The sequence below is a fragment of the Lampris incognitus genome, chromosome 2 (genome assembly GCF_029633865.1).
Source record: "Lampris incognitus isolate fLamInc1 chromosome 2, fLamInc1.hap2, whole genome shotgun sequence".
Classification (NCBI taxonomy): Eukaryota; Metazoa; Chordata; class Actinopteri; order Lampriformes; family Lampridae; genus Lampris; species Lampris incognitus.
In genome coordinates, this window is record NC_079212.1 from 20,705,552 (window position 1) to 20,718,724 (window position 13,173).

The 13,173-nt window shown below is 44.3% G+C and overlaps 1 protein-coding gene across 3 annotated transcripts in view; it reads left to right on the forward strand.

Moving 5' to 3' along the window:
• Nucleotides 1-144: 144 nt before the first annotated feature.
• The window catches only part of dip2ba (disco-interacting protein 2 homolog Ba), a 64,789-nt gene continuing 51,760 nt past the window's right edge, over nucleotides 145-13,173 (forward strand). For 2 of the 3 annotated variants that reach the window (XR_008809867.1, XR_008809868.1), the window contains exon 1: nucleotides 145-330. Coding sequence is in view for 1 of the 3 variants with exons in the window: in XM_056275173.1 (XP_056131148.1) it covers nucleotides 246-330 (85 nt within the window). In the remaining 2 variants the exon portion in view is untranslated. The remainder of the gene's footprint in view (nucleotides 331-13,173) is intronic. The other variant, XM_056275173.1, reaches the window with a different exon arrangement.

The following is a 13,173-nucleotide window of genomic DNA, read 5'->3' on the forward strand; positions in this document are numbered from 1 at the left end:
CTTAAATCGTTGCGACCGGATGAAGCGAACGTTAACGTACGAGGCGAGGTTTTGGATGGTGTCACATGACCGCCCGTTGCCATCGGTGGGTTTTCCCCCCATGATGGCGGAGAGACCAGTCGTGCGAATGGATTGTCTCTCCCACTCTGGTGCCTGTTCAGTGTCTTGAGGGGGTGGGGGGGGGTCATTTCTTCACAACAACCGGTTTCTTTTCAACGAGGATACACTTTTTTATTTCACAAGTCATGGCGGACCGCGGTGTGGATTTGTCCGCCCTACCGAAAGAGGTTCGAGACCAATTGGCGGAGTTGGATTTAGAGCTGTCTGAAGGTAAAGGGGGGGGGGGGGGATGCTACAGCAGATTTCAAGCTAGCTATTCATTTTAGCTGTCTGGCTACCGGTGCCGGTGTCTGTTAACCAAGTTGCTTACTAAATCTGCTTCCCGGTTTTGAAAATGTACGGCGGAGCAGGACGGGATTAACAGTCGGGAGCAAAGCGACAAAGACATTGACTGTTTCAACAAATGCCGTGCCAACCCGGCTTGTCTGCTGCTAGCACAATATGTGAGAGCTGGACAAGCTAGCAGTGAATGACAGGGAGCCCGTAGATAGCAAGAGCAAAGAGACCGCCGCCTCGTGTTTCCCGTCTGTCTCACGTCTCGTAATTGTTCATTACAAGCGTAACACCGATTCAATCAAACGCTATTACGGTTTTCTATCGAATCTTTCAATTCGCAATTGTGACTGAAAGTCGACGCCGTGGCTTCTTGTGTCCTGATAAAACAAACTTGATTCTCCCTGCCTCTTTCGTCTGCTGTTACAGTTTACTACTTAGTAAACGAGGTGCACTGAAAACAGTAACTGCCGATTGCCAACCATGAAAGCCCTATTAATGGTGGTAGGGGTTTCGAGGTCACCCCCTCTTATGGATATTTCAGTTACCAAACATGAATGATTTTCGTAAGGTGAGCTTGGCGTATCGGTTTCGCTTGACAATTTGTATTGTTAAAGTACTGTAAAGGGGCTGTGACAAGTGCATGGTTGTAACCGCCGTCATTGCGGTGATCTCACTTTAAGATTACATTGTGGTAAACATCTGCCATAGTAACAAGATCGCAGTATAAAAACAAAGTACATGGGTGGTGATGACTATGCGGTGATGATCATGACTAATACACATCATGTTTCGAGAGCCTTGGAGTGCTTTGTAACACATTTAAACCGCTGTTACTGGAATTATAGGTTCCCTTACCTTGCTTCTCTTGTGCTACACTACGCCAACCCTGTTGGTGAACAAGCTGCATGGACCCTGTGTTAAGTTTCGAAACTGTATGTACAAGCATGGATGTGTCTATATGTGCACGCGTTTGTTTGTTATCTCGCAAGCCCTCGGGATGGGTATAGATGGGTCTAATTATTGCAGTTTACACGTGTGTCAAACATCAAAGCATAGCCCCCTCCCCCAAGAACAGCTGAGAGCCCCCATCTTGCCCTGCACCCACTGCCACATCCCTGCCAGGCCCTTCCCCCTTCTCCTATATGACACCTGGGCTAGTTCTCTCCAGAGAGGACCTTACTGCTTTCCATCCTTTTTGAGTAACGGCTGCTCTGTCTTCTGGAGAGATGGACTGGCATTAGAAACAATTACCTATGTTAATGTAGTATTCCACTGAAGAGCAATGAAGAGTGTAACGGGATTAAATGTTGTGTGAGACCATTTAGTCACATAATTTCATGTCCGCATTGTTTTCCGTTTGTTGGCATGTCACCTATTTCCCTAAGTATTTGAGGGGTCAGTCAACACTCAACCCAGTTCATAACAACTCTGTAGGATCAAGCGGAAATGCCTGTTGTTGGGTTGCTCGGGGAATAACACAGTCATGCCAAATGGCCTCTTAAATAACAACCCAGTTCTGCTAGCCCCCGGTGGCCGTGGCAACACAATAAGCACTATTCAGCCAGTCTGAGCCACCAGGGCCAGGAGCTCTGCTGGCATTTAGGCCATTCAACTGAACTCAGTCTTTGTGCGAAAGTTGGAATGAGCTGTCTCCATAGGAAAGGAGGGGCCGGTGACTGGTCATACTTTTGAAGATGACGTGTAGTGTGTACTACACAGTCAGTGTTAGCTCAGCCCTGCCCTGTTGTGATGTTACTGTTCAAGAGTACTTGGGCGTGTCTTCTTCTTTCCTGCGATCACCTTTCTGACAGTTGACATTTTGCCCTCGCCCCACTTCCTGTCCTGTCAGGCACATTATAGAGGCATGATGTCCCTGTGGTCTTTTGCTTACATCAGCAGTATGTTTTTTGAGGATGAGTTAATGGCTGTTGGCTCTGATCAAGTTGGAACTGGCTTACAGCCAGATCAACCATGCCAACATTATAATACTGTGACAGAGAGACAGAAAACTATTCCAGTTTCCTCCCAGGCTGCTTCTTAAAACGGATAAAGTGAGAAGCACTTCCACACATCTGTGTTTCTGTGTCTTTGTTTCCTTTTATGTGCGAGTGTGTTTATGTGCTTGTGTCTCTAAGCAAATGTGCACGTGTATACCAGCATATTGCCTTGTGACAAGAGATGCTCCCTTATTGTCTGTTTGCATCACTGATCAGTATGATGGAGAGCCCAGAATATTGCTGGTTATTTCCTATCTAGGCCAGTCAGCCATGGTTTTAATGCAGCAAAAAACAGGCTGCGCTCATTTGCGCTCTGAAGGAGTGGGTCAGTAGTAGAGGACAGACTATAGTAATATTATATTGGATCCAGTCTAAGGGACAAGGGCCTCCCTCCAGCAATCAGTCCTCCCACCCGCAGGCATCAGTGACAGCCTTGAAGATGCAGCTTGATGGATAAGAAGGGAATGCCCTTCCTGCCAATGCGGAGATCTGTCATAATGCTACTTCTTTTTAAGCATGGTTTGGACGGGATGAGCAGCAGGCTGTTGTTTCTGTATATCAGGCCGAGAGTTTATTTTTTCACAGATTATAGTCACATGAGTGACAGACACTTCCTCTAACTCAGCTGATATTTTTTGTAGAAGGAAGGAGGTTGACACTGGCACAGCAGAAACAAGCTTTTCGCGATGAGATATGTTGTAACTGAGACCACACTGTCTGAAGGAAACCTCTGCCAGAGAACACTTCATGGCTTTAGACTCCTTCAGGCCTGATACTGGGTGCCTTGTTAAGTGCTCTGCCAGATGTTGGTGAGACACTTGTCTTGTATGGCAATGGTTTCTCCAGTTCTCACCATATTTGAATGATCTCCTCACTGCCTCAAGTGTTTTCAAGACAGCTCCAATAGTCCTAGTTTTCTAATGGCATCTCTTACACTGATAGAAAGTCCCTATTGGGTCAGAAGCCAAGAGGGCCGAGTGCTCCTCATTTAGCTTCAGAAGAGCCTTAGGCCCAAGCAGATGGGTAGGTGGGGTATCCCACCAGGCTTGGTTATGTTTGGCCAAGGCCTTGCTTGGTGTGTGTGTGTGTGTGTGTGTGTGTGTGTGTGTGTGTGTGTGTGTGTGTGTGTGTGTGTGTGTGTGTGTGTGTGTGTGTGTGTGTGTGTGTGTGTGTGTGTGTGTGTGTGTGTGTGTGAGTGAGCAAGAGACATATAGTACTGTGTCTGTGAATAGTTAATGATGGCTGCTGTCCCCCTCCTCCCCCCATCCCTGTATAAGGCTGAATAATTCACATGCTCTCGTTAAATACCAGGACATAAGGTTGTTGCCACCAGTAGGCAGCCCTCACTGGGTGGGTGTGTATATGAGGAGGCATGTATGTGATCCTACCCCACAGGTGGAAATTGAAGCGAGCGTGGCAAAAACATGTATTGTGCATTAACAATGTATTGAGACCCTGCTTACCAGTCCCCCAACCCGGTGGAGATCCCTTTTCTACCATTTGAAACTCGGTTTCTACTGTTGTGTGGACAGCTAAGTTGATGATCATACTTATTTGTGATGTTTAGTTTTGTATTTACTATTCTTACTCCATTTCCCTGAAAATCAAATAATGCAATGTACCATGGTAGAGTGTTGAGTGGGGAGACTGTCCTCTCCAATTTGGGTGCCTGATTGCAAGTCCCCATATTGATATGCATCGGTCCACACTATTCCAAACAGCTCTGTGTGTGCTGTTCTGTAGCTGAACCTGAGCTTTGACCTCCAAATTGAGGAGGGCAAGCAGGAAGAGAATTTCTCTTTTGGGACCAGTAAAGTATCCTATCATCTCAAAAGTAACACTTTGGTGGGATATTTAACTATGGAGTTTTAACTATGGATATTATATTATTACCTTATTATAAATACTATGGAGCTAAAAGAACATAGTGAAGAAATATGACATGTTTACCGACAAGGCAAACTTGCATCTTCTCTCACTGTGGAGTCATGAGTTACTGTAATTAGGTGTGTCCCCCTCTCCAGGGCACAAGCAGTCATCACAAAGTGAGAGAACCTGTTTAAGACTCCTGTATTGTTGAGCTGTTTCCCTAGTGATTGACTTTGTTGGCCATCTTTCACAATCATACTGTGAGTCATCAAAAGGAAAGAATGAATTGGAGTCTTTTTGACATCAGACCCTTTCTCAAAGTTAGCACTTACTCATCTTTATATACCAGTAGATAAACAATGTAATTGAAGTGAAAAGCCACTTTGAACCCCCCTCTGACATTAGTTTGTGCAACTTGCCTACCTGCAGTTTTTTTTTGCCCTGCAGTCAATTCAGTCAGGGCCGAGACTACAACACTCCAGACATGTGCTGACACCTTCCACTATAGCTACCAGCACTGCCACTCATCAAATCACAACTGTTGTCACCTGACAGAGGCGAAGATTTGGCTCCAAAATTACAGCAGCGATGTGCATTCCCATTTATGCCTTCCAGGCTGAAAGGCAGATTCATTGCTGAAAACATACATATAGAGCCTGTTTGTGTTGTCTTGTTGCCCCCAGACATGTGGGAGCTGATGCAGAGCCACTCAAAGCAATCGCTAAGCTATGTCCACTGCCTCGGAGGCCATGTGACTGTGCTAATGCTGAAGAATGCTCTTGTGAATATAAATAGACCTGGCTGGCAAGACAAATTCACTTTCATGGCTGAGGAGGAGAAAACAAGTGTTCCTTTGACACAAAAGCTCCAACACCATAGAGGTGGACCCCCCCCGTCCCCTTTCCTCGTCAGAAGTCCATGGAGTCAGTGCTAATTGTGTGAATCTGCCTAGCGGGCAGTGGCTAGTCGTAGCAGGGCACGGTTTTTATACAACTGGTCAATTGCCACATGTGGGTCACTGTTACACCCATGGGCTGTGTGTGAAATACTGCAGCCTGTGGGAAACTGCCTGTCTCTGGCCAATCAGCCAACTCTTTGAGCTAGTAAGGAAAGTTGTTATAGGTGTGTTAATGATTTCAGATGAAGAACTGGCAGTAAATTGACGTTTACAGAAAGTTTTGAGTGTGCCACTGTCGGGTGTGGTACCTTTTGATAGCTCGCACGTTGCTGTTTTTTCCCTGCTGTCTGTCTTCTGAAGTTCATGTTGCTCATAGTAATTCCCTGATGTCTCTTATCAGCTCTGTTGTTTTCACTCTCTCTCTATTTTTCTTTCTCTCTCTTTCTTTCCCTCTCTCCGTGTCTGTCCTTGTCTCTTTCGCCGCCTCTCTCTCTCTCTGTATGCCTCTACGATTTCTCCAGACTGTGCAGCTGATCACAGTTGATCATTATAATCTTTTTGAAGGGCATAGAGAATACAGGGTATTTTCTCAACAGCTGATCATTTTCTATATAAAAGCACAGGCCTGTGTCACAGGATGTGAACCAGTGCTCAATGGGTAGTCAGATCTAATGCACTGTATACACAGTAACTTTTACATTGGCTAACCATGTATTTTGTCAGTTTTCTTTCTGTTTTGGATTCTGCCTTGTGTTTGAATGATCAATCTAGTTCCTGTTTGTGGTTAAAGGGCTGATGAAAATTTCCAGTGAGTTGAAGTCCTTTGGAAAATCCTACATCGAGCTGATCTGTATCTCCCCTCTTGGCCCCTCAGAACGCACTGTGTGAGAACCTGTTCTGTAGTCATGGACCTCCTTAAATTCAACCCCCCAGAGAAAGGGGTAAAACAAAGGCCACGAAAAATACACTTCATGGGTGTGGCTTCAGTATGCTGACCCCTAACTGCTGTTTGCATCAGCATAGCACTAATCTAATTCACTATTGTTTTTCTGTTGGCTTGAATGGAGAGGATTAGCTTAATATTTGGAGAGCTGTTGGAATCACAGTCAGTGTTACAGCCAGCCTGGTCTTAGTTATTTCCTTGAGATGATCTAGACTTGGTTATTTGCTCTTTAGCTTTAATATGTTATTGTGATTGGTGTTCAGGAGTTGGTAATGTTGGTGTTTAATGCTCTGATGATGGTTTGTTGAGTTAAGGAGTAACTGTGTGTCATAGTGAGTAATATGAGGATGTATATCAAAGCACAGCCAGCTGTATCTCTCACACTCTTTTATCAGAAGCAAGCCTTTGCTCTGGGTTTGTGTCTTGTCAAACTCACCCACACATGCTGACGACATGCTCGATGACTGTTGTCTGGATGCTATCAAAATCAGATGGCACTAATGAGATCATGGTGGTGAGGCTTCCCCCGTGAGTTTGGCTAGAGCCCAAGATCATCTGCTTCTTAATTCTGCTTGAATCTTGACCCTATGTTATTGACAATGGCCAGTGCAAACCAAGTCCTTAGAGGGGAGGGTGTCAAACAACAAAAGCAAGTCAGCCAGCCCCGGCTCTCGTACCTTGTCAAGAGTGTAGAGCAGGGGTGGCTAGCCATGTGCCATGGAGAGCCATGTGTATGCAGGTTTTCATTCCAGCTGGACTCCACACCAGGTGATTTCACTGATTAGCAACGCTTCAACCAAAGAGGAAGAATGTATCAGTGAAATCACCTGGTGTGGAGTCCAGCTGGAATGAAAACCTGCATACACATGGCTCTCCATGGCACATGGTTAACCGCCGCTGGTGTAGAGTGTAGAAATCTTGGGAGTGTGGAGGCTGTGAGTCATTTTGTTTGTCTCAATGAGTACCGTTTAGAAACGCCTACTGATATTTGCTCATCATATTGTTTCAGGAAAGCCAAAATATTACTCATACCACTTTCAAACATCCCTCCGACTGAGATCAGTATGACATGACAGGAACGCACCTTTTTTGGTTGCGCTACAAGGTTCCTCTGCTAAAAAATAACTTCCCCTAATCCTTTAACTCCCTTTGTGGAAACTGATATCCTGTTGTTAACATGATCTCAGTCTCAACTCACCCCAGAAAAAGTCCCTGAATGATTTTGCTGAATTCAAGGTTTGTGTCGTTTTGAGTATGGCACACGCCTGATAGCACTATTTTTTCAACAGCATGTAGCTCTCTTTTTAACTATTTGTAATTCATTCCCTCTTTTGGTGTCAGGCTGTTTGGTGGCTGTGTGTAGTGATAGGTAGGAGTCAGGAACATGAAGCCAGCGTGTACCCTGCATGCTATCATCAACAGCGATCCTGGGCACCAGTATTCCTCTAAGACCACTCTGGTCTTGTTATGAGCGTTTAATATTGATTAAATGTCTGCTGGCTGGTTAATATCCTTTCCCCTATGTAATAAACTCTTGTACAGTCATGTATACTGAGTTATATGGTTAAGGGGAACAAATCATAAAAATATCATCTGCAGACACGTGGAACATACAGAAGTCAATCTGAGCTCGGTAAGCCAAGTATTTTTTTATGGTACACGCTCTGTTTACATAGCTCATGTAAACTCTGGCAGGCTATTAGGCATTGAATGGTAGGGCAAGAGACATGTGACAGTGCTGTCGACTTAATTGGTTTTCGTTGGCCTTTAGATCAGGTCTCTCATTGCTGCGTTGCTCAGTATCAGTTCACCACAAACACCGTCCTGGTTAAACTCGATACCGCAAATTCACTCTCACTGCCCTAATACCCTCTGGTTACCCAACTGCTGAAACACTGGTCTGTCATGCAGAGGACCACTTGCACCATCTCTCATCATTAACTCTCAGCTGCCTTTCTGTCTCTGCAATGAATGTCTGTTTTATAGCATGTTGAAAAAAATAAAAGTCAAATAATCTGTTGAAATGCACATTCCAGGCTTGGTGTAATGTGTCGGAAAAGGGAGCGATAGAAGAACTGATCTCGGCCATCGCAACAAGGAAAACTCAAATTGCGTGTAGTTTAATAGTGACAGAAGAGAGACATCGTGTCCACCTGACAAAGTCACTACCCATCAGTCAAACTTATTGAGGGCTTCTGTCCATGCCTCTAGCCCTGCCTGAAGACCAAGCAAAGTTTCCCATGTCTGCTGTGTGACAGAGATCTCTATCAGTAGCTGGCTGATAGGGTTGAGGACAGTCTGATCCCAGCAGGGGGTTGGACGCAAGTCGAGTCTATTGGTTAGTGCAGCTTGGAATCATCCTGGTATTACCGAGGCCTCTGACCTCATCCTTTCTCCCTTCACCTAATGATGCATACCAGGGACTCTGACGAACTTTGAGCTCATGGCACTTTCTTTTTTTTTTGGGACCCCCCCCCCCCAGTTGTATCATGCCCCGCCCCCTCTGCCAATCCGAGGAGGGCTACAGACAACCACATGCTTCCTCCGATACATGTGGAGTCGTCAGCTGCTTCTTTTCACCTGACAGTGAGGAGTTTCGCTAGGGGGACGTAGTGTGTGGGAGAATTACGCTATTCCCCCCCAGTCCCCCCGCCGAACAGACGCCCCAACCAACCAGAGGAGGTGCTAGTGCAATGATCAGGACACATACCCACACCTGGATTCTCATCTGCAGACACAGCCAATTGTGTCTCTAGGGACGCCCGACCAAGCCAAAGGCAACACGGGGATTTGAACAGGGATCCCTGTTTTGGTAGGCAACGGAATAGACCGCTATGCTACCCGGATGCTCTTGGCACATTTTAGACAATGTCCATATTAATCCAGAGAAGTTTTAATATGCTGTTTTCATGTCAAAAATGGTTCAAAAGTTTTCCATCCACACTTTTCAGATCGTTTTCAAAAAGTTTGCTGTCTGAATTGAAAAAGCAAAACAATCAAAAAACACTTTAAAAAAAACAAATCATGTGACAGTCTTGACATCAGAATTTTCAAAAAGCTCAGTTTTTGCCATCCACACTACAGTGCAAGAAAGGCATTTTTCAAATTCATCCACTATCTTGAGCATTTCTGAAAAGCTAAATTTTCGGTGGTCAGAAACACCAGCTTAGTGTGGATAGAAGGCCAAAACTGAGGAAAAAAAGATTCAATTTTAAATCTGTCAATGTTAGTATGGACATGGCATAAGTCTGAAGGGCTGCTAAATACAGACATTTGCATGTAGCTGCTGTGATCCTATTTAGCTAGTGAAATGTTTGTGTGGAACCCCCCCCCCCCACACACACACACAATTAGAACTACAAAGCATTTCAACTGTCCTTCTGTTAACATCCTTGGCTATGGGTGATATTTGGAAGATATTTGCAGACCAGTATCTACAATTGTAAAGCGGACACCAGTCTATTGTATGTTGTAGTTAAGATCTGTGACCATTTGAGTCTCTGGTTGATGGGGGGTAGATAAGGTCTAACGGGAAACGATGTTGTTTATCTCTGGTGCCTTGTACCAGACAAACTGAACGTGCTTGACTGACGTAATTGCTGACTGACTCAGCGGTTAACAATCCACAACTGTTTGGCAATGTTATCACTTTGATGAAGTAACGTGCCACAGATTTCTCTATGAAACAGCTTATCACTGCAACCCACGACTAGATAACAAATAACTGTAACGGTCTCAAGAAAAATATCGTGGCCCAGATGACTGTGGGAAAGCTGGGACAATAGAGTAAATGACAGTAGGGAGGTTGTCAAGTTTTGATGGAAGGTGCAGGAGGTGGTGAATCAGAGATTACTTGGCATATAGAGATGAATGCAGTCTGCTGCCTTGGCAGACTTATTGGGGTTGGAGTGTGTGTTCTCTCTCCACAGTTTGTCTGTCTGATGGAGTCCAAAGTAAAACTTTGCTCTCCATTCGGCTGCTGTCCCCAACTCAACTCTTCATTCTTCACTGTGAGGTCAGCATACCGCTCGTACAGCTGGCCCAAGAGTACTGCCTCTATTAATATAGAATGCACAATGTAATGCAAGTAATGGAGGAAGTGGGGCAGGAGCCCTGGACTCTCTGCACACGATCCTAAATAGAAATTCAGCCAAGCTTTAAAAGCCTGGAGGAAACATTGTGTTATTTCCCCCTTTGGCAACGAGAACTTTCAGGATGACAGCCATTGAGTCTGATTGTGCCTCAACTAGAGAAAAGGGTGGTCACTTGCATTTTGCAGGGGGCATATTTTCATTTTAATCTTATTGGGGCCAACACAATTGAACGACATTGTTTTTGTCCTGTGGAGGAAAGCCTGATATAATGGAATGATTAAGAGCATTCGTCAAAGCGCTGCTGCGCCTATGCACGCTATGCCTTTATGCATATGTTTATTGTGTGTGTGTGTGTGTGTGTGTGTGAGTGAGGGTTCTTATAGTATTTTTGGTGCATGCATGCATATGCGTTTGCTGTGTTTTTGGCTAGGGAAGGTGAAGATCAGCTAGAACTGACGACACAGATCTTGGTAAAGTTTTTCAGGTAAGAGGATCCTTGATGAGCTCCACTCTGCAGGATTTAACCCCATTGGCTTGAAGTGCATGAATGGGTTTGGGCTCAACCCTTATTCTGTCTTTTTATGTCTCTGCGTCTTCCTGTCTGCAATTTTCTTATACTTTCTCTTTGTGTTTGTCTGTCTGTGGGTTAGGATTTAGGTTAAGGACTATGGTTCTGTCTGTGTTTTTGAGACCTCCCTCTCAGTTCTTAGAGAGTGTGCAGTACCCCAGTTTCACTTTCAGTCTTCAACGCTGCATACACAGCCTCTGTTACAAGTATCTACAGTCATCATCTTGATAGGCTAGCACAGGAGTTACATGGCTTTGATTTGTAAGCCATAATTACACAAGCTATCCCAGAGCTTCCCAGGAAATGTTCCAACTTTACTGATTTGTCTGGCTGCTGGTGCAGCCTTCCTCCTTGATCTGTGGCAAAACACAAGCCCTGCCTAATCCTAACCACTCTTGATGAAACTAAATGCACTCTTCAACAGTATGCCTGTGGATAAGGTGGATACGGTACGTTTGCCAAGAGAAGCATAGGGAGAACGAACCTGAGTCTTATTACTCACTGCTACTTTTGTATAGAGTCAAATGAGCTCATCGGGGTCTCAGGCCTGCATGTGTAGCTTTACTGGGCTGAGGAAATTTAACTCCCCAGTCTGTCCCCCCCAACATTGGCCTGAAGCTTTCTGCAACCCTCGAGAGACTGGTGGACTGTCTTTATCCACTCAATTTCCCCTGGATGGAAATGCTGAGTCCCAGTGGACCTGTAGGCCTGGAGTGTGAGATACTGCTGCTGAGATACTGCTGCTAGTGGTGGGGGGCATGGGAAAAATGGGGGATTGTTCTGTGTTTGGCTAGTTGATACTCAAACAAACAGTATAGTGGACATATAGATGATAGGAAAATGATGGTATCAGAAATAGAAAATGCACCATGGAGTGTCTATATATACAATTCCACATTTTTAAAACTGCTATGGATTTTTCTTTTTTTACTATAAGGGATTGGAGAGTAGCTGCAAAGTGGATTGAAAGCGGTTGATTTGGCTTATGTTTAAGTAAAGAAGAGCACTTTTCTGATGTTGAGAAAATCCCACTCGTTCTGGACACAGGTATTATGAATTTTGATTAATCACAACAAGGAGGAAGTAGGGTTTTGTGCAAGGTATAAAGAGACAGCTGATGGAGTATTGCAATAACAGCCAGGATGAATGTAGGTGAATTACCTGCAATTGGTAAATTCCCAGAAACTGATTAGTTTCTGGGAATTTACCAATTGCAGGTAGTTGTATAGGAGCATTGTATAGTAATTGTATAATCAGTATAGGAGCTAATTTACCATGTGGTGTGAGTGTCTGGTAAAGCATTTGAGAATTATATTTAGGTATTCTCTGCCAGTAATGGCTATTATTTCAGACTGCCAGTTGCTGAGTGTTATGGAGCCGTCTTTATCAACAAAAAATGTGGTCGAGACAAATTTCTTCAACAAAAAAATGGGTAGTTTGAACAATCACTGAGAACTGACAAGATTTCTTTGCCTGCTCCTGTGCTCATTGAGACATGGAGATATGCTATGTCCACGTAGTTTAACTAATAACTAGGTGTCATTGTGTAGAGCCTTTTTGTCAGACCCATTCATTTGCATTTCCTGCCACTTGTGGTTTGTTCATGCTCTCGGTGTAGCCTGCCTGTTGTTTTTTGTTGTTCAGCTCTGAAGCTCTATAAATAAAGTTTTGTTGGTGACGCCAGCTCCTCTTCTCTCTCCCCCTATGTTTATGTGTGTACTTGCATGTAAATGCACACACTTTGGATGTCTATGTGAGTATTTGTGTTTGCAAGCACGATGTTGTTATCCTTGACTTCGTCGTGTCTCTACAGCCACCCTCTACTCATCAGAGACCCACAGAGGGAAAAGGGCATTCTTTTGATACAGAGTTTTTCATGAGATCTTGAGGAAATGGCATTATACTTCTGGCAAAGACACATTCATCTGACAAAGACAACCCAGTGATGCACAATGACAAGCTTTGTTCAAATCAAACCAGTATTGCTGTTGAAAAACCCAACAGTGACCTCACTGCTGTAGAATACAGTCCCACACTACAGGCCATGAGGTCCTCAGTGCAGACATTTTGTCATTTGAACTTTGACAGATCCACATCTGTGTAGCCTGGTAGGAAGATATGATCATTACAGATTCGTCCGTAACCCTGTGTTAGGTTTGATGTAATGTGAGATTACAGATTAGGACACAGCATGAGTTGGGCGCACTAGATGGTTATTATGTGTATGTGAAAATCACGTGCTCTGGCCGTCATCAGTACAGTTGGAGATTTTTGTTGGCTTTTAACATAGGTCTTGCAGATGAGTTTGTTTATGTTTGTTTGTTTTGGTGTGTGCATTTGTGTTTGTGTTCAAGTATTTTGCTCTGTTTATGTGTTGACGAGTGACATATGCTACATAAGTGCCTCTT